The sequence below is a fragment of the Eimeria tenella genome, genomic scaffold, assembly GCF_000499545.2.
Source record: "Eimeria tenella Houghton genomic scaffold, Eth_scaff2, whole genome shotgun sequence".
Taxonomy (NCBI): domain Eukaryota; phylum Apicomplexa; class Conoidasida; order Eucoccidiorida; family Eimeriidae; genus Eimeria; species Eimeria tenella.
Genome location: NW_013541843.1, coordinates 290,030 through 310,269, shown reverse-complemented (window position 1 = coordinate 310,269; position 20,240 = coordinate 290,030). Strand labels below are relative to the sequence as shown.

At 51.5% G+C, this 20,240-nt stretch overlaps 4 protein-coding genes across 4 annotated transcripts; 3 read left to right on the top strand and 1 right to left on the bottom strand.

Annotated features, from left to right (window-relative positions):
• Positions 1–1,774: 1,774 nt before the first annotated feature.
• Positions 1,775–3,118, top strand: ETH_00028985 (uncharacterized protein; the record flags this gene model as incomplete). The annotated part of the gene is made up of 1 exon (XM_013374239.1): positions 1,775–3,118. One exon carries the CDS (start codon positions 1,775–1,777, stop codon positions 3,116–3,118), a length of 1,344 nt encoding a protein of 447 aa, XP_013229693.1.
• A 1,980-nt stretch (positions 3,119–5,098) lies between these two features.
• On the top strand, positions 5,099–11,015 carry ETH_00028980 (uncharacterized protein; the record flags this gene model as incomplete). The annotated part of the gene is made up of 19 exons (XM_013374238.1): positions 5,099–5,246; positions 5,371–5,398; positions 5,562–5,660; positions 5,763–5,805; positions 5,978–6,048; positions 6,179–6,286; positions 6,452–6,538; positions 6,658–6,729; positions 6,932–7,060; positions 7,202–7,258; positions 7,375–7,531; positions 7,802–8,071; positions 8,236–8,280; positions 8,374–8,431; positions 8,584–8,747; positions 8,865–8,945; positions 9,118–9,248; positions 9,476–9,550; positions 9,848–11,015. 19 exons carry the CDS (start codon positions 5,099–5,101, stop codon positions 11,013–11,015), a joined length of 2,991 nt encoding a protein of 996 aa, XP_013229692.1.
• A 748-nt stretch (positions 11,016–11,763) lies between these two features.
• On the bottom strand, positions 11,764–17,793 carry ETH_00028975 (uncharacterized protein; the record flags this gene model as incomplete). The annotated part of the gene is made up of 5 exons (XM_013374237.1): positions 11,764–12,613; positions 12,800–13,881; positions 14,087–16,046; positions 16,303–16,740; positions 17,648–17,793. 5 exons carry the CDS (start codon positions 17,791–17,793, stop codon positions 11,764–11,766), a joined length of 4,476 nt encoding a protein of 1,491 aa, XP_013229691.1.
• Positions 17,794–18,395: 602 nt separating this feature from the next.
• Positions 18,396–19,205, top strand: ETH_00028970 (uncharacterized protein; the record flags this gene model as incomplete). Its single annotated transcript, XM_013374236.1, has 1 exon — positions 18,396–19,205. One exon carries the CDS (start codon positions 18,396–18,398, stop codon positions 19,203–19,205), a length of 810 nt encoding a protein of 269 aa, XP_013229690.1.
• Between the last annotated feature and the right edge of the window lie 1,035 nt (positions 19,206–20,240).

Genomic DNA, 20,240 nt, shown 5'->3' with positions numbered 1-20,240 from the left:
AGCTGACCGCATTAGGGTGTGTGGCAACTGCTGTTCAGTGAGGCCGAGTGTACATGACGCAAAACCAGTTTGACTAAGTTTCCAAGAGAAAGACAGCTGGGATCTACACAAGTGCACGTGACGCAAAGCCACTTTGACTAAGTTCCGGAGAGAAAGACGGCTGGGATCTACAGACAAGAGAGACAGAAATCAAAGACTTCTAGACAGCCCAGCTAATGAGAACAGGGAAAGCCCGACCAAAGCCTTGCGCGGAGGCGACGAAGCACTGAACGGGAGGGGGGAATTGTAGTGCTGCGCCCTAAAATGTAACACGAACATGAACTTGAGAGGCCGCTTCGATTTAAACGCACAAAAGGTAAAAACAAGTTCCACAATATGTGAAAACACAACTCTTCGAGAGGTCAGACCCTAGTGCTCTGTAGCCAGGCAGTAACCAATCAAGATGTTTCGCGAGTTCCCTGACGATCAACAGCGCTGCAAACCAGGTAAAGGTAGAAACGCAGGCTCACAAAACATTTCGACGAGTGCCTCGTGTTATTTAGTCAACTAAGTTGTGAGCAAGAGCACAGGGGACGCATTCATCGTGATCAGCTCCAAGCCTCTCAGCGCTGTTTCAGTGCCCTGCGGAAGTATCCAGCATATTCTTAAAGTAGAATTCCACCACGCGCAAGTTGCACCACACCCTACTTTCCAAAGCCAGTTTGCCACTGTGTGGAGGAATACATCCACTGGACTTTTTGCTAGGAATCTGCTGGGACTTGCTCTTGCTGCCTTAACCTCTACCAGATCTGTACATAGCTCAGTGTGTTCTAGGAATAGTTTTTAACTCGTTGAGTTCTGATCTGTATTTGGTGAGCAGCGAGTATTCTCTCTGGAGCTGAAAGTTGCCCATGAATACTGCCACTAGGTGCACTGCTCTTGGGTTTATCTGTTTATTCTTTACGCCTATCTAGCTCTTGGCCGCGAACAAAACCTCCTCGGTCCGACTTCCGTGACATCAGAAGTCTCATATGCAGGTCTCTGTGGTGACCCTACGATGCGTCCGCCTCTCATCCGTGTAGCCCATGTGGCTCTTCTTCTTTCTGTATGTGGTCTCTCGAAGTAAGAAAGAGGATTTACTTGCATATTTTGGATTGAGAGAGCGAAGGATGCCCCGGAGGAGTCGTCATAAGTAGCGAGCTGAGCGCCAATGGAGCTACTAAATATACACGGATCGAATCACCAATAGGTGCCACCCTATCCTAGCTGCCAAAATCCACTTTGGACGCTTATAAAACCAAAATGTCTTAATCTATTCATTCCACAGTTCCCGAATAAATAGAACTATTCATTGTGTGTGCAGCCGCACTATGCACACGATTATTGCCTTGGCCAGCCCCAATCCCTGCTTGGAGCCTTGTTCCAAGTAGCTACTGATGGCACAAATAGTGCTAAACTCCACACCATATCCTTATGTCGCCCTTCTACTTATAATGCTTGTTGTTTCCTTCAATCTGTTTCCACTAGCTGTAGGCTCACTGTGGTGCGGGGCACTACAACACGTGAATCGCCTGTTTGTTATCACTGGCCCTTCGTCTTTACTCAGGACAAGCTGAGCACCTCTAAGCTTGCCTGTTTAGTAAAACGATTCATTCGGGGGTTCAAGAACTTTAGGGACAATCAGACGGAGGAAGCAAAGGTGCAGAGTCAACGGGAGCGGCAACAGAAGGGAGAGCGACTACAGGAAGACCAGAGACCGTCTAGGGTGCTGCATTGGCCAATACGCAGGAGCACAATGGGAATTGTGTCTTGTCCCAGTGATTCTGCTGACTCCACAGCTGCGGCGGCAGTGGAAACAGGACCAGCTGCTGCCTCGACAGCTGCGGAAACAGCAAACACATCTGTCCCATCGGGCGCTACTGACTTCGACCTTACAGAGGGCTCCGTCCAGCGCCACGCCTCGGATGATGAGCAGCAGAACTCTACTTATGGTAATTCCGGTAGGGAGCAGCAGCAGCCGTTGGCACCAGTAGGCGCCGACAGTCCTGATACATTCACGTACGAATGTGCCACTGGAGGCGAGGAGCAGCAGCAACAGCAGCAGCAGCAACAGCCTCTGCACCGGCAAACAAGGAATACTGATTGTCATGAGGATGCGACGTCTCCTTGTGCCGAGTGTGGCAAGGATCAGCCGAATACCACCAGCTTCCGGGAGAGAGGCTCGGGGAAGTGTGAGACTTGCAGCAGCAACACCACTACCAACAGCAAGCCCCAGCAGAGAAATATGCCTGACGAAGTACAGGAAGCTGAGGCACTGGCAGAGAGCCACCAAGTAGGCTCTTACGCAGCGTCAGCTGCGCTCGAAGACAATGGAACCAGTCAGGGGCGGGACGGCCCAACGGAGGCCGCGGATGATGCCGCAGGAAGAGCTGCAGGGACAGCCCGCAGTAGCAGCAGCAGTGGATGCGGGGCGAGCACAGGATCAGGCCGTGCCAGAGGAACAGCTGGCGTGGTCCACACAGCCACAGCGGCAGCTACAGCAACAGCAGTGACGACGACCACTACAGGCAGTCGTAAGTGCACGGACGAGGGCTCTGTGAGGCGGCATGAGGTGCCAGTGGGCCCGCGCCATCAAGTACCGTGCCTGCCTCCTTTTTTCCTTGAAGCTGGGGGTTCTGGTTGCTGCTGCTGCGACCCCACTCCCACGCTGGACCCGAGCCTAACGGCCAAGCTCGTGTACTCCCCCTCATCTTTAGAGCGTGTAAGACAACGGCGGCTTGCTGAGGGTCTGGCTGACCGGGCAATTTGCTCGGAGGGCGACATGGAAGCTTACATGCAGCAGTGCGCGAAAAACTGGAAAGGTAACAAACCGGGGTGGCAGCCGTTCAGCCCGGAGTTTGCGTTTAAGTTGCTGCACTACGCTGGCTACGACCCTTCGAAGGCTCTGCAGCTAATGGAAGACCCTCAGTTTTCATTCCAGCTCGTGTGCGATGGCCCTGTAAGAAGATACGACAACAAGTGGAGGCCGAAGGATAGAAGAGGCGTCATCTCCCCAACACCCTATCCACCTCCGGTCTTTTTAAGAGGCTACCTGTCCCGTAGACACTACAGAGATAGCACGGGATACTCTCTCCGCTGATGATAAGGGCCTCGCGCACAGCTCCAAGCGTCAGCGTGTTAGCAGAGTCACTGGTGAAGCTCTCAACTTGTGCTGGAGGTTTTGCGGCGATGCCCAGCCTAACAAGCATAAAAGCTCCATATCGCTGAAGGGGCCATGCTCAATACCGGCAAGATGTGGCGAGGCCTTATTTTGGCGGTGTAATTGCCGTGGCGTGGCGAATGAGAGGTGTGCAGACAAGGTACAGAGACAACCGCCACGGGGCGCCACACCAAATAATAGATGGAGGGGATAACTGCTCGACGAAACATAGAAGCATGCACAGAAATTGGGGCATCAGCTGAAGGGGGAAAGCTCCCCTGTAAGCCTCTAAAGGAAACCTATGCTACGGTTGAATTCCGACGGGCCCACCGGCTGTTTGGTGGCTTTTTGCAAGACCAGACACTACCCATGGTGCTTTCGCCTTCTGGGAGCACTCAAACGACGGCTGTTTATCATAAGCAGTAAAGCGTGGTGCTGAAATGCTGGAAAGAAACGTTGCAGTGTAGCAGAATTGGAGCTCCGGAGCCCCTGAATGATCATGCGGTAAATGCTACAGTGTACGTCCCACACAATGCGCTTTATGGGTAGCGTGCTCGCTTCATAGTTTACTGCTAAGCAGTACTTGTCAACAACCAGCCATACTGAATGGGGAAGTCCGGCTGCTGCGCGCTCGTAGGTACAGGCTCGCTGCGTAGCCCATATGTAACAAAAAGCTACTCCCGTCCATTTGTTATGTCCGGCTGGTGCTTTAAGTCTTTTGCGTTCATATGAGGTAGGACGACGGCGAAATGCCTCGGACAATGTATCTGCAAGCAAATGCGGTGCATGTGTCCATTGGCTAGAATGTTTTGCATTTATAGCCGTGACTAGGCACACAAATAGCTTAGGCGCAGGGAAAGAGTGTTAACTTTGAGCGTGCAGACGGGCAGTTTGCAGCAACTCCACCAAAAGCATTGCTTCCAGATGCAGCAGGCGAGCTAGACAGTCCCGCGTGGCGGAGGAGAAGCAGGTACACCAGAAAATGACTATAAAATGCTAAAAGTGCGGAGAGGTATACAAAAGAATAGTGGACCAATGGGAAAACTCAAATTCGAAGGAAATGCCAGAAGGCGTCGGTGGTGCTTCCCCTGTGGCGCCCACGCAGACGACTCGGCGGTTTGAAAAGACCACAGGTGCGCCCAAACTTCTGCATTGAGGAGTGGTGGATCCATAATTATCAGGTTTTAAGTAAGCTGAATATTTCTGTAGAGCTTGAATTTGAAAATTCTAGGAGGTGTTGCCGTGTATGGCACCAACAGATCCCCAAAGCTTGAATGCTCTTGGAGGCCGCAGCAACCCGTGGCGGCGTATCCGTTGCTCATCTTTCTGTCTTTACTTCTTCATACTCAAATCACGCTCGTAAGACAAAAAGCTAAGCATTTTGAGCCACTGGCTTCCCCTTTTGGTCAGACTTTGCCACGGCTGGCTATGCGGCGGGTCGAGCCTATCGACCTGTGCGAAGCAGGCGGATCTGAACTACATTGGAAATGCGCTAATTTGCGCATTTCCAGGTTCCTTATTGAGGTGATTTCAAAAAGGGAGGAAAAAGGCTTTGATGACAGGCTACGAGTTGCCAGCCTGACAGACCGACACCGCGGTCACTCTGGCCGGTTTTCACGCGCAGCCCATGTCGAGTTCCGGACGTTACGCCGCAGAATCTCAAAGGAACTTCTTGGGAGCTTGCGGGAACTGGGGGGGAAACTTTCAAGAGTCTGTGAGGCTGGTCTCAGCAGCTGCCGCTTTCCGCAGCAGCGGAGAGCTCATGACTCTCCAACCCGTTCATGTCCCATACATCTAGCTCTCTGAATATGTCTGGCTTGGGATATGACAATATGACAGCAGGCCACTGACCTAAATGAGCATGGCATTGCACATGCATAGCAGGAGTCTACGGAGGGCCGCAAGTTCCTGTCAGTGAAGATGCTGAAGAAACTCTCTTCGTTGGCGGCTGGAAGTCACAGCTACCAGAGCACTAGTGGTCCCCTTCAGATTAGCCGGAAGTGCCTTAATGAGGAAAGGCAACGACGGCACAGCCGTGGCAGCCACAGTAACGACTCGGGAAAAGATGGTACGAAAGCAGTTTTGTACATATCAACACTTGGGCCAGTAGTCACACTTGAGCCCCAAAGCTTCGGGCTTGAACATGGACCTGCATGTTGAGACTGTGTGTACAACTTGTCAATGCGGTTTAGGCTCACAAACGGAAGCAGACGGCCTCAGGTAGGCGTCGGCCACATAGCTCACTGCGTGGTACTCCTCTGATTCAGTGGTGGACAACTTTAGCATCGTTTTGCAGTAGTGTGCTCCATATGCTGCTTGCTTCTTGTCTGAGTACGCGGAGCTCTTCGAAGCACTGATGACTGGCGTTTGCTGAGGCACGCAGGAACACAATGGAAATGCTGATTGCCGAAAATGAGCACTTGAAGAGGCTTATCCAGGAGAGAGACGCTCGCACCAGCTCTGTAAACACAGCAGAAGAAAGGTTAGGAGAGACTCTTGCTCGAAGAGTTTCTAGTCCCTGCCATCAGCGCATAAGTGGGGTGCCTACGATGAGAGATAAGTCTGTTAGCTGTGCTGTCTTCAGAGAAGAGCTGGACGCACTGAGGGCGGAAAAAGATGAAGCTAAAGTAAACATGCTTTAACTGAATTGGAATTTTCAACCACTTGGCAACCTTTCCCTGTGTAAATGGCTTCTCTAATGTCTTGACTAACGTTGTTGACATCGTGACATGCGCATACCGCATATGACGCCCTGTAAAGAGTACACACGGACTAGATTGTGATAAATTTTTGCTTCAGAAAGAGGTGGCCCGGCTTCGGCTGGAGGTGGAGTCGAGGGAGGCACTCATTGAGTCCATGAAACGTGATGGGTCAGCTGCGACGCTAGTCAAATGTTGAACAGAGCTTGTGGCGGAAGCGACAGAGAGTCATGTGACCGGAACTGGAATTTAGAGACTTTTAGAGGTCATTGTCTTTTTTTTTTCCGTGTATGGCCACTAGATTCTTGAAGAGCAACGAGGAGGCGCAAGAACTTACTAGAAAAATAGGTTTACTGGAGGCGCAACTCGAGTTCGAGTGCAAGAACCACGCTGATGAGATTGAGGAGAAGTGAGAACACTGACTATCTGGAGCAGGCGGGAGCACAAAGCTACATCACCGTTACCTGTTCTTCTCTTGGTAGTAGACACTTTGCCATGCTTAGCCGTATTCTGCTATCTACACTAGGCTATACTTTGGTTGAGGCAGCGCATATCTGCATGTCTGTTCTTGCAGGGAAGCAAGACTAGCAGAGCTCGAAATGCAGCTTGTGGACGCTCAGCAAAAGCCATCCGTTGAGTCATCGACGCCTCAGGAAAGCCCGTAAGGTCTTTCAGGGCCGCTGATGAGTAGAACTCACGATGAACTAGCATCGTTGTGGATTAGCATTGTTGTTGAAGTCCCGTCATCTTCGTGCACGTGTCCTTCCTCCATGCATGCAGGCCTTCAAGGGAAAAACAAAGGATTGTCGAACTGGAAAGAAAGCTAGAGGCACAGGCAGCGGAGCTCTCTCGGTCAGTCGAATCCCCACCTTTTGTTCGCCTGTTTCTTAGACAGAGCTCTTAGAGCAACCAGAAAAGCTTTCTCTGTGACAATATGGTTTCCTCTTTACTGCACTGTGGTACATTCATGCATCTGTGGTAGCTGGAAATGGTGACCAAGACGCACTTTATGAATCGAACTTGTGTATGCATTAATTGTGACCCTTTGCTTAAGGAAAGAGGCTGACGTGAATAAGCTAAAGGCCGAGCTCGAGTGCACTCGCACGATGTTGGCAGGAAAGAAGGAAGAGCAATCGGTGTCTTCTGAAGATGAGCAGCGCGCACGGGACCTTAGCCGCCGCGTGTAAGCTGAACATAGCACTTTGGTGACTGTCTCCTCCACTTACATCCTGTGGCGTAGTAGGGCGGCTTGCCAACAGATTCGCTGCTGCAAACTCGCGGATGCTTCTAAAGATCTTGACCATCGCTGTTTGCGCTGCTGTAGAGCTATTTTGGAGGCAAAACTGGGCGAAGAGGAAACAAGACGAATTGAAGCAGAGCAGTGCGTTTCTATAGCGTACCGGCTCGTGTGCACATGGGTGTTGCACGAAGTGTAACCTGTTAAGTCACGCGCGGCGTGCTTAGTCTAGGTCCCACGCATCCGTCTTGCCTGCTCAGAGCTCTCGCCCGACGGCAGGCCACTGCAGAAGATCCTGTAGAAAACTGCAAGGATTTAGAAGAGTTGCGAAGAGAAATCGAGGAAAAGGACACCGCGCTACAAGGGATGAGCAAGCAATTATTAGAGGTCTCTGCAGAAAAAGACGAGCTTGAACAGGTCAGCACACAAATTTAACAGCACAGCCTAACCCGATCTTTGCAACCTTAGTGCTCTTCGCTACTATGCTTATCTGGTGCGAGGGTTCCCCCCTGCCTTCTACAGCCATTTGCCACGCTTGGCGCTTCCGCTGGGATCGACCTGCTATTAGAAGGCAGCTGGAGCAGTTTCAGCACGCTTGTTTTCTCGCTGGTTTCTATGCATTTCACATCGTCTAGAGCCATTAGCCAAAGGTGCGTGCCTGATTTCCCTTACATGCTTGATCCTCAGCAATTGCAAAAGCTCCGGGAGGCGCCGTCAACGCCGGAAACACCTCGCGCACTGACGAGCAGACGCAGCTTTTTCGGCCGTAGCAAATCAACAGCGCTAGAGAGGGATGCCCTTGCTGCTCAGGTTCATAGTCTTGAAGAGCAGCTGCAGAAACTGTCCGACAAACGGGTGGAACTTGAGAGAGCGAAAGTCAAACTCGAAAGACAGCTTGCTGAGGCTGTGAAAGAAGTCCGCTCGGCTAGGAGCGAGAAAGACGCTATTGAGAAGAGAGTAGGGCGTGATGTTTTGGCATTAGGGTGCATTGCAGCTTGTCAGGCATGAGCTATTGACGAGTTTGTGAGGCAGTCCTTTCAAAGCATGGGACTATTTTTTTGTACTGTGTTCATCTCTTCACTGAGTTGTTCATCTTGTTAATTCCTCTCTTCTGTTTGCAGCTGAAGGAGAGGGAAGCTGCTCTTGAGTCCCTTCGCTCCGCTCACGTAAGCCTTGTGGTCAGCCCACCCAGGCGTGCTTCGTTTGCCATGCAACTTTTCAAGGTGTTTATTCCCTGAAGTACACTGCTTCTGTCTCAGGAGAACGTGGAAAAGCCTCTCGACATCTCGCAGAACATTTCTCTGCCGCTCCCCAAAGGTGACACTTCGTGTACTTTTTCTATGTGCCTCTCCTAGCATTGTTTCGACTGTTGTTTTAGTGAATACCTGGGAGGCATCAGGTTTTAGAGGGATTAAATGATCGGTGACGTAGGTTAAGCGTTCTCTAGATATTTGTAATCCGTGATGCAGGCCGCCATGATACAGAATTCGACACAAGGGCACAGCTGATGCTCAAGGATGAAGTAATCAAAACTCTTAGTAGCCGAATAGCATACCTGCAGTTCGCTTTGAAGGAGGTCACAGCAGAGAAAGAGAAATTGTTGTCGGAGCCAGCAACCATCGCGCTTCAACAAGTAAGGAACTGACGACCGTATTATCTGCTCGTCCTACCGGTGGCGTAGCTGACTACAAGTATCCATGTTTTGCATGCCCATCGTGTGCTGTCACTGCGGTGTGATTGAATAATTCAGCAACTGAAAGAAACGAAAAAGGAACTATCAGAAACTTCATCGAAGTACAGGGGCATTGTTGCACAGCGCGCGGAGCTCAGGGTAAAATGATGCTTCCATTGCCAGTGCAGCTCAAGAACAAGTTGTCCCAGCTGCTGTCCAGTGAGATGCTTTCATCACAGCGTTGAGTGTGCACATGATTCGAAGTCCAGGAGACTAAGAGAGGAAATCCACGAGTGCTCTTCGCATATCTCCCGTGTGCGCTTAATCTCAGCGGCAGGTTGAGGCACTAACTGGGAAGCTAAATGATTCACAGCGGGACATAGAGAAACTGAGGGCTGCCCTCGAAGAGTCGCAGACAAGGCTTAATACAACGGCTGACAAGTTCAAAGAACAGAACGACAGGTACATTGACAAAGCCCTCAAGAGCTATCTTTCGCTTTAAGCAGCTGCTGCTTTTGATGTTTGATTTCTTTGTTGCTTTCACATCGCTTTTATCATCCATTTAAATCGAATAAGACATTGTTGGATAAAGATATATTTACATGTCACCAACTGGGGATTCAGACTTCGAACGCACTGCTAGGTGATGAGTTCTCCTTTTTCTACTGCGCACGGTTGTCGTTTTTCAGATACCGAAACTTATTATCGACATCCTTGACAAAAATAGATGAATTACAGGAGGAAGTTTCGAGGGAAAGAAACAGGTTGGCGCTTGCTTGGATGCTTTTCTGTCAATTTGACACTCCGTCCGATCGGTTGCTACGTAACAGTTCTCAGCGAAAAGTGCAATCAAGGTGACATGGTTGCATGCTGTCCGCGAAGCTGTGTATATATTTGCATGCACAGCACAGGTGCTCGTGGAGTCTCGCACAATCTAACTTACTTTCTGTGATAGAGTGTTTTTAAAAGCGCCTAAACGTGGTTGAATTTATTATTCGTGCTGCTTGGTGCTTTCCTGTAAGCCGTCGTTGCCTCATGCACTTCGCTTGTGCTTGCTACAGCAAAATTTTAGTGGGTAAAGTTTACCGGCAGGAAATGCTGGAACTGAGGAAAGCAGCAGTGCAAACGGGTAGTGTAAGGGGAGACCCTATCAGGCCGCTGTCTCTTCGAGAGCCCCAACGGCTCGAGAAGGCGCAGCAGCCGACGCAGCCATCTCAGGGCCTTTCAAAAGGGCAGTCCTTGTTATCTAGAAAACAAGCAGAGGCGCGGAAATCTACCATAACTTCCACACTGCAGACGTTGGGCAGCAAAGCAGAACGCGGTTGTCCGTTTAGTAACGGGTGGCCAGTTAAACTTGGTGAACCCGACGTACCCGAAGACTTTGCGGTCATTCCTCTGTGCTACCCTTTGGAAGCGACTCCAGGAACAAGCAAGGAAGCAAGGATGCAGCCTGTAGGATCTACTGAGACGAGCCTCACTGTTGAACAGCGATGCGCTGCAGGAGTTCTGCACGCGTGTGTAGCTGAAGAGCCAAACGACAGCGTCTGCCAAATGAAAGGACTGCTTAAGCCACAGTCAACATCCAGCTCCGCTCTCTCTGGAAGGTTAGTGTTTGCTGATACCGAAGTCCCAACGAGACTCCAAGTAATGAACAGTAGGCAACAGCCTGAGAGGCGAACAGAGCATTCATTGGCGCAGCTGCACACGGAGAGAGGAACGCTCGATAACCAGCAGCTGCCATCTACACAGCATGCACAGGATGGACCAAACGGGCAGTTAACACAAGGGCCAAAGGATTACGAGCAGCATGAGGCCGCAGGTATCCCGAAGGCGCATGCCCTTTGTTCCGAAAATGAGGGAGATACGGAAGGGCTAGCTCATACAACATACACACATGGAGGCCTTCCTGCTCAGCAGCTGGTGCAGACTGATGCAGCTCTCCCTATTGCAGCGGCACAACCCGCCAGAAGCAGCAGCAGCAGCGCTGTTGCAGATGCCTGCAACCGAATGTCAACTGACAGTGATGCACATGCTCCCATTCCATTCAGAGCAGACGTCGTAGATTCCGCCGACCCATCAACAATCGATGGAGTGACTGTCCTTCGTGATTTGAAACTGCTTCAGAACAAGAAGAAGGTGCTCTTCTCACCAGGTTTAGGCCGCCGAGGATCTCCAGAAGAGGGGGATTTCTCTGAGCTTGAAGAGGATAACAGTGTTGATTTGTCTTGAACGGATGACGGCTACCGAGGATACCTTCATGTGTCTTAGTAACGACAGCCAATGGTCATACAGATCACGCAAAGTGCCAACAATGCAGCATGGAAATGCGTAGCTAGGTTGGGTGCCGCAGACATTGAGCTGGATCATTCTCGCGGCTTGCTTCGCAAGCAAGAAAAGTCGTCGAGTCATGGTGTCCTGGTAAGAAGTCGTATTTTAAGTCTCTACTGCCGCCGTTGGTAGGGTCATCCGTGCCTGCTGATTCACGTGCCCAGGCGCCAGCTTTGTTTCGTTTGCGTGCACCCATTTTGGGTTCGGCTACAATTGAAGGCCGAAGTGACTGTTCGGTACTGTTGCAAGGTCCGCGTGTCCGGATACTTACAGTGTCGCGCCTGCGTTCGTAAGACGGGAAAATCGTAGCAGCGCAGTCTAATGACGTCGTCAGCGTAACAAATAGTGTTGCTTGTTGAATTAAGCAGTTGACTTAAACTCCGCTCGCCCTTGTGACAAGGTCACGAGAAGACGTTTTGTTCACTGTGGAATTGTGAGCTCATACCACTTACTGTCTTTGGTGGTGCATCAAGTGAGCAGTCCTATGAGCTCAAACTTAGAAATAGTACGCTTATTGGCTTTGTTTTCCTACTAGGATGTGCATTACGCAGTCCCGAGGTGGGGACTGTGTTGTGTGTGAGCAACTCGCCCAACTATTCGAGTCTGAAAACCGCAGGAGCTTTGATGTTTCGTGCTTCACAAAGCGTGTTTATTTGAGTTCCACAAATTTCAGCGCTTCAAGCGCAATTGCCAGCCTCTTCAAGCCCTCAGTTCCTCCCCACGTCTGTCCCTGCGCTGCTGTATCGCTACACGATTCTCTCGTGCTGCCGTCATACGAAGCAGGCTGGCGGAGGGCAGCGATAGCGGCAGACGCGAAGGACTCAACAGCCTTTTTAGAGCCAGGTGGCAAGGATACCTGTCTGCCACAGCGGCTGAGTACCTCTGCTGCAGCAGCTAGCAACGGGAGAGAGTCACAAATCTGCTCGCCATGCCGAACCACAATCTCGCTGAATATGGATAGCAATTCTTGCACCACGTGACGGAACTCCCTGGAAGCTGTCATCAAAGGTATATGTGCAGCGGGGGTGCTTTGATCCATAAGGCCTTCAGAGAAGCCATCCGATGAGTGGCAATGTGCATGGAGCAAAGCTGCAAAGTCGCTGGTTGCCAAGAGAAGCAACTGCACTTGTGCTGCAGTTTTAGGTGAATCGACGGGCAGACCCTCAATAATCTGTGAGTGTCGCAATAGCGCTGCCGCTGCAGCGAAGAGGAAGGTTGGCGCTCCACGTAGCAGTCGTAAAATGCTGCTGTTACTGTTGGACTGGCCAGCGTATTGATGTCCAGCTTCTGCTGGTGGCAGCTTAGATAGCTTGAAATTATTTGACAAGGTCGGAGAAGTATCGAAGCCTTTTACACCAACATTTTCAACATTTTCCTTAGTGACCTGTTCCGAATCCTCCATGGCTGCGCGGGCACTAGCGGCCAACGGCCGCAAAAGATGAAACAGCTGCAACAGCCCACACTCCGCAGTCAACAGAGGGGCGTGAAGAATCCCGGACCTGCAAGCAACAACATCAGACAAAGCTGTACAGAGTGGGTCAGGGAGGAGCAAGGATCAAACTGCGGACCTGCAAGAGCCTCAGCGGCCAAATCTAAGCAGCATCCTCTGCAATGGGAGCTGTTCCAATTCACAATCAGCAGCAGCATAGATTGCCCGATTCCTCTTCAAGCTGTATGTAACTCACAGGATGTAATGCCGCGTGATTGCCTTGCATGAGGAATAAAAGCTAAGCAACAGCCCTAGAGACACTCCGGCAGTTGCGAGCCAGTTTAAGGAAGGCTTTTCTGACGGTGGTAGGGATATAGGAGGCCTAGCGATGTTTGGAGCTTCCAGACAAAACGACTTCACTATACTCAGCACTGCTTGGGGCCGATAGTCGGGGGGCAAGGCCTGCCTACGAGCCGCCAGTGTGCTTTCGGCAGAAGTTGCGCGAGCGACGGATTGTGTTCGGGATTCTCCGTCATCAGAAGCACATGATCCAGAGGCCCGTGGGCCTTCTCGTTGAAGGAGATGATCGTTTGCCGCCCTGAGGGTTGCCTCGGCATAGACTGCTAGCTTGTCAGCAAATCCTCCTGGGCGTCTGATGATTTGTGCAGCGATGTGCGACGCTTCCTGTAGAGTCAGGTTCTTGCGGTTCTGGTGAGCTCCCCATAAAGGGAACTTGCGTGTCGCACTTTCAGCCGATTCGTTCACTTCTGCGGCAAGCCTAGCCGCTTCATTGGCCCCTATTGCTACAGGAGCGCCAAAGCCTCCTTCAACCCGGCTCAACGCCCACAGAAATGACCCCACTTCCCTCATGCCCGCTAGGCGAATCCTATTCCGGTTCCGAGCACGCGGAATGGTCGCCGTGGTTGCTTTTGTTGCTGCAGTTGTTTCTAGTGAACTTGCAGTTGTGGTTGTTGAATCGTGATGAAACTGTTCTGCTGGCGCAGAGAGCCGTTGCCGGCACCACGCGTTCACGGAATCTGGGAAAGAAACACTTTTGTCAATAGCATCGACCACATGAAGCAGCAACTGGGAAGCAGCTGCTTCTGCTCCGCTGCTGAGCTGGTGCTGTTGCTGCTCCGTTGTGAAAATAGCGCCCACTGCAGGACCCACAGCGGGAGCAGCTGCTTCTGCAGCAGCTGAGTCAGATGTGGCCCGGACGGTATCAATTCCCGTACCTTGGCGGAGACGAAGCATGTTGTATGCTAGGAGGAACAAAATTGGCGAAGGCCACGCCGATAAATCAGGTCCCCTTTTCTCGCAAAGTTCCGAAAGGTAAAACTGAAGGCAAAAGCAGTCACAAGAGCAGGAATGCAGATCCAGCCGCAATAAAGACCCCCTGGCATACTACGCTGGAGCAAGCAAAACGGGAAAGCTGGAGGAGATCAGATGATGGACATACTTCGACAGCAGCAGGCGCCACGCAACGACCTGAAGAAATACCCGAGCTCGAGGCAAATGCATTTGAACCGTTTAGGCTGCTAACCAAGGATGAGACTGTTAGTCCCCTTTCCACAGGCCCTTGTTGACGCTGCTGATTCGTCTGTGGCTCCTGTGAGTCAACAGCAGCAGTGCCTGCAGCTGCAGAACGGATAGTCTGAACGTTTTGTTCAGTATGTACTGGTGAAGCCCGCGCGCTCGTCTGCTGGATCCAAAATGGAATGAGTGAAAAAGTAAGAAGAGCGACGTCTTCTGGTTGGTGCCCTTCGAAGCCGCTGACGGCTGCCCACAATGTGGCAGCAGACGCGAGGCTACACAGGGAATTCTGCAGCTCAGACGCCTCCAAGTCAGAATCAGGGGAAAGGGGTCGTGGTTGTTTTCCATCTCCCTTTGGAGGACTCCCCCTCATGCTCGAGGACCTCTGAAGCAGCGAAAGGGTTTTCCCCACGAGCTCAGCAGCACTTCTGTCCTGTGTTTCTGCTGATGCTGAAGCTGCTGTTGCGAAACTTCCAGTCTGTACGCTACTAACACCATTACTCTCGTTTCGGGCGGAAGAGTGCGAGCGCAACAAGCGCTGCAGCGTTAGAGTGTCCAAGCGGTATCGCAGGACTTTAAGGCCCTGCGTCACAAGAGTCCACTCACCGATCCAACTGCACGCAAAGAGCAATCGCTGGAGCACCTTTAGCGGGAGGCGCTGCGCACAGATTACTGCTGCCGCGGCGGTAGAGGTACTAAACGCCTCCTCCTGCGTCTGCCATTCTGTGGATAGGAGAGAGTCTAGTTGGCTCTCTGACGGCAAACAGGCTGCAACGCCGCTTGTAAGCGATCGGTCTGTAGCCCCGAGAGTGACTAGTGAACAGAAAAAGCGTATTCTTCTCTCTGCTTCTCTGATATCTCGGGGAGGCTCATGCGTGTGCAGTAAGGGTCTAAAAAACGCCAGAGGTGTCAGCCGTGCGGCTGGAGATGCTGGTCCAGTTTTTGCGGAGGCACAAGCCTGATGAGCAAGGAAGCGATCAAATGACACAGCAGCCGCAGCAAATTGTCCAGTACCTTTAAGAGGCCTCAGCGAATGGAGCCGCGCCAGAGCAATGGATAACTGCTGCACTTCACCGTATAGCATCCGCCCTACGGCAGCCCACGTACTGCAGCGCTTTTCGTCATTTGCTGCACTGCCCCGTTGGGCCTGCTGTTCCGAGATAAACAGCTCAATAAGGCGGGCCCCCTGAGCAGCCGCAACTTCTGCCAGCTGCTGTACGGCAGGCAGCCAAATGCCCCCACCTAGTCTCATGAGAAGGTAGTACACGGGAAGCCAAGAGGCCAGTGCTGCCACCAGCAGACGCACTTCATAAGCAGTTGTTTGCGACGGTGGTGACTTCTTCCCAATGTTTGGCTGCTGCATATTCAAACGCTGGTGCAGCGGCTGCTGCTGCTGTGAATAAACTTTGTGCGACCAGTCCTTTAGCGGAAACAGTCGTGGTGAATCTACACCGCCATGTGCTTCCAGGAGAGGTGCACAAACTTTTAGTCCTCGTGCTGCTGCCACTGCAGAGGCTTCTACCATAGTCGCCATTGCCTCCAAAATTCCCCGAGGCAGCATGAGAGCACCGCTGCGCTGCAGGGCTACGGCAAGAGCAGTAGCGGCCGTGCCGTTAGGAATCCCACCACGATGGCTTTCGAAATCCTCCTCCAGAAAATTACCAATTGCATCTCCATTTCCCCCTAACAGCAGCAATGGCTTGAATCTCTCAGTCTGAGTGGAAGGGAAATTCTTACTCCATTCAGACAGCAAGTTATACACTGTTGACACTCTTTGCACTGTCTCTCCAGAGGGCAAGCTTGGGGCCTCTGCCGCAGCACGCTGAAGCACTTCCTGCAGCAGGTCTAGCAGCGCCTGTGCTAGGACCTGCACTTCTTGAGAAGGCTTTGAAGACGAGCGTGCCAGTCGGATTTCCCGACCGATGACGAAGAGAGGAGCTATGAGTTGAGTGACAGCTGCTTGTGGAAGCCTGCAAACGCCGGCAAAGAAAGGAAAAATAGCGACACTTAAATATAAGGTAGCTAGATTTTCTTCTGCCACTACGCCTAGTGGTCTCCTCCTTTCCTTTAAATTCCCCAAGCAAAACATGCATTCACCACCAAGCAGTGGCCACCGGAGCTGCCGAGGAAGAGTTTGTCAAGATGATGTCGAAAATAGAAAGAAATGCTTCCTTTAACACTGGGCTCCTGAAAAATATGAAAATCAGAAGCAGCCATGGGCCGTACCTGGGGACGAATTGTCTGAGTGAGTTGAAGAACCATGTAAGAGCCCTCACAGATACTGTTTCAGCAGAACATGGACTTGAAGGCGTTCCACATAGCAGAAGCCAATCATCCCGCCGTCTTTGCTGCTGTTTCGGGGGACGCTCAAGACCTCCAGCGCTAGCATCGCCTTGGCAGGACCCCTGCAACCACTTGCTGGCAGGTTCAATGCTCAAGCCCCATTGGTGAGACACAGCACAAGCAGCGAGAAACATAACACCGTCTAAGGCTTCTGACAAGCTTGGTCCTGCTGGCGGTTGCTGCTGATACGGCAGGTGCTGTTGTTGCTGCTTAAGCTGCCGTAGCGGCGCAGGCGGAGACACAAATGCAGCTAGAAATGAGAAGAAGGACTTGATTTCTGCTCGAGAAGGGCTATCCGTGAGAGTTGCGACATGCTGAGGCCTACATAGCAAATACAGATGCAAAAGCCCAAAGCCCCTAGCAATTCAGGATACAGGCAATAGCGAAGCTTCTTTCTATCCCATCATCTCGTGCTGATGTCAGCTTTGGGGTTGGAGAAATATTTGTGAGCGTGCATGCCGACAAAGACGTATATTTGGACACGAACATGAAGTTTTAATCTAATACTGTTCAAGTGGAGCGCACACACGCTGACGGAGCAAATCTGGCCAAGACTCTACACCTACCCGCTTGGGTGTTTCTCTAAGCTACAGTGAAAACTTTTAGCAGCGCAATCAAGGCCTTTCGCTGTGCGTGGATCAGTCACAGAGGGGCGCCGTTTCTGCCCTTCATGGAAGTTTTCCTCGACTACCTCAGGTAAGCCTTCGCCGCCTCGGCCTGAAGAAATCCTGTTAACAGCACGCCAGAGCTTCCGTCGGCATGTTGCTGTACTGCGTCCAATCGATTGGGGGTTTTCCACTCCGGGAAAGAGGGCTAACTGGCCGGAGCTTTGGAAAGTCGGGCTCGAAAAAGAAGAAGCAACGTAGCATCGGTCCTTAAAAGAGAAGGCTAAGACGAGGTGTGGCGCCCTATGCACCAGTGATAGAAGAAGCAGAATGATACACAGGCGTTTGAGCGTCCTCAGCTTCCTGGGAACTCCCCACACGGTCTTTCGGTAAGCTAAGATGCGGTGAAATCTAGCCCCTAAAAGCATAAAATGGGCCGATTTTGAGTGGTACGGCAGGCCAGATTGTCTACCGCCCCCATGCATCGTCAAGCCCAAGGATGAAGGGGCGGCGCATTCGATTCAGGATGAGACGGTGACGTAAAAGCACGTTCGACAGAGGATCACAGCTTCGAGCAAGATGGGCATTGGCATACGCTCAGCACCCCCAGCCATCTCACTGACCGTATTGTCAACGAATTGTGCTCCCAAACAAGGGGACTTGGCGCCCGAGACACTCCAGGAGAATCCTTGAACTGTGTCAGCCGTTGTGGGCTAAATGGCGACACAGTAGAGCAGTCCCGCAGCTCTGATGCATTCCTCAGGTGCATGCCTGCCACGTTGAATGATGCTGAGGTGAAGGCGTGCTAATGTTCACAAAGGCATGGAGCTTACTCCGGCTGAGGCAGTTGGTCTCCGCTCACTTCAGGGGCCGCGCCTCCAAAAAGTATGAAGAGCAGGAGAAAAATTCGCATCCCAATGAATATAAATGCAAATTGTACCTGCTCTCGTTTCAGATCCTCAAGTGTGGAGGAATCAGTGGAAGTGCTCATTTTTAGGACTGGCCCTGTTTTGAGAGAAGGGGGCCCCTCACTGCCGCCGACTTTGTCCACCCAATGCACCAGGTTGCACTGTACTCTCGACGGTTTACAACTTTCCAGGATCTTTTTAACATATTATTATACGTTTCTTGGTGGAGAGATCTCCTCACGATGAAGCGCTAAGCAGCAACAACTCTTGTCGAGCTCGCCGAGGCACCAACAGGGAACGAAGCTTTTTCTATTGTCCCTAGATGCGGACGCAAGCAGAACTTTTGTGTTCCTCAAATACATACGAGGATTGAAATGTAATGAAAACGTTTGGGCTTTCCTGTAGGGGTCACATCTGGGCGTTCGCCAGTCACAATTGATGGCGCTTCTTTGTTAAGGTCACTATGGCTGTCGTGCTGCTCTTGCTGCACTGGATCAGCATTTCCATGTCATATGCCGCCCTCTATTTTGCGCCTGTCCATTCCATGAGCATCAAAAGTCGGATACTGTCCATCTCTCGAAGTGGGAGGCCCGGAGTTCCTGCAGCTGGTAACAGTTGCCCTTCATTTCTTGCTCTGGGGTTCTGTACCAACTCCTGCGGAGCCTGCAGAGGCTGCTTTGTTCCAAATTTTTGTTCTAATGCTCCACTTCCCATCACTCAGAGAGGTTTTGTCGGCAGAACCCATATATTTGCATGTAGGCCTCGACCTAAGAAGGAAAAGGCGCGGAGAAACTACCAGATTGCGAAGCAGCAAAAGCAAGTAAGGCAGGAGCGTTTGACTCAACGTCGACAGCAGCTGGAGCTTTTTCGGGCACAACAGCGACTGCTTTCGCTTTCGGAAACAGACACGGAATCAAAGGATGGCGATGAAACTCAAAAACAGACTAGTGAAACTGGAGGCTCGTTTAGTTCAGATGGGTTCGTAGCCACAGCGGGGCCAGCAAAGCGTCAAGTTCCTGGCGGAATCAACTCCCCTCCCCCTGCCCGCATCAACTACCGTCTTGTTGGTGGGACCTGGAGAAGAGCACGCGGGCAAAGTAAGTTTGTGAGGCTCTCGGGGGCACAAATGGCAGCAGCGATTTTTCAGGGTCTCCCTGAAGACGAAGTTGCAGCTGCAGTGGCGAAGGCGAAACGCCAAGATGAGGGTTTTATGGACTTAGAGGCTTATGATGAATCGGACTCGCAGTATGCAACTCTGGAGGGAATGAACTGATGGGGCGAGTTGTCGTTCGGGGGACGAAAACGCCGATTTTTGTAGGCGTAAGATTGGAAAAACGAAACTAGGACTGTAGAGTCTAGGGGGTGCTGAAGCAGAGCAGATATTGTCTACTTGTTCCCGAAAGTCGCCCAAGCAGTCCAGAATTTCCCCGAAGTTTCGCCGACAGTAAACGGTCACTAAGCCTGCTAGCTCCTTCAACGGACCTGCACTCAGTAGTTCCTCGTGTATGCCCCCAAACAGCGCACAACTCTCAGAGCTACACATGATTTAGCCGTGACTCTTGAAATGCTGAAAGAGTTCCATCAAGGCATAATAAACGTAACAAGACATTGTGAGTCAGTGGTGACGGAAGTTTTTACATGCTCTTGTGGTTTTGATGCGTGTAACGAGCTTATCACCGATGTATCAGTCTTCGGGGTTTCCCGAACCTTAACGTACGCCAAGTGCACAGCATTATTTATGCGACGGCGGCGATCTTGCTGACGTATCAACAACCGCTATGTTGTGTCAGCGTGTCAGCATCGGCCCCGTAACCAAATTTTGGTTGATCCCGTTCTAGAAACACGAACAGATGCCTACTGTCTCTGCGTAGACTAAGCGCTTTCGCCTCTGCACGTGATTGATTGTTTGGCTTCGAAGTGCATTTGCTCCAGTATGTCCACAGAAGACAGGACACTCGGCAGCTGCGATTTTCATCTGGTCCCCTGCTTTAAAAGCGGTGGCGCAAACGTTCGCACACACGCTCAGAAGATACGGCCAGCGGTCGACTGTGGTCACAACAGCGTCACAACAGCTCAGACAACTTGGCGCTGAAAAGGCAGGGACCCAGCACGACAGTGGTCGCATTCCACCTAGTTCGTTCCACCAGCCTCACGGACAGAACACAGAATAGAAACGATGCTATGAGCGGAAAGCTCCAGAGCCATGCAGCAGGGTTGCCTTACGATATAAGGGACTAGCATCTTCAGTTGCAGCACAATTAGCCACCGAGACTCCGAAAGCGGCGGAGCCTGTGGCATAATAAGACGG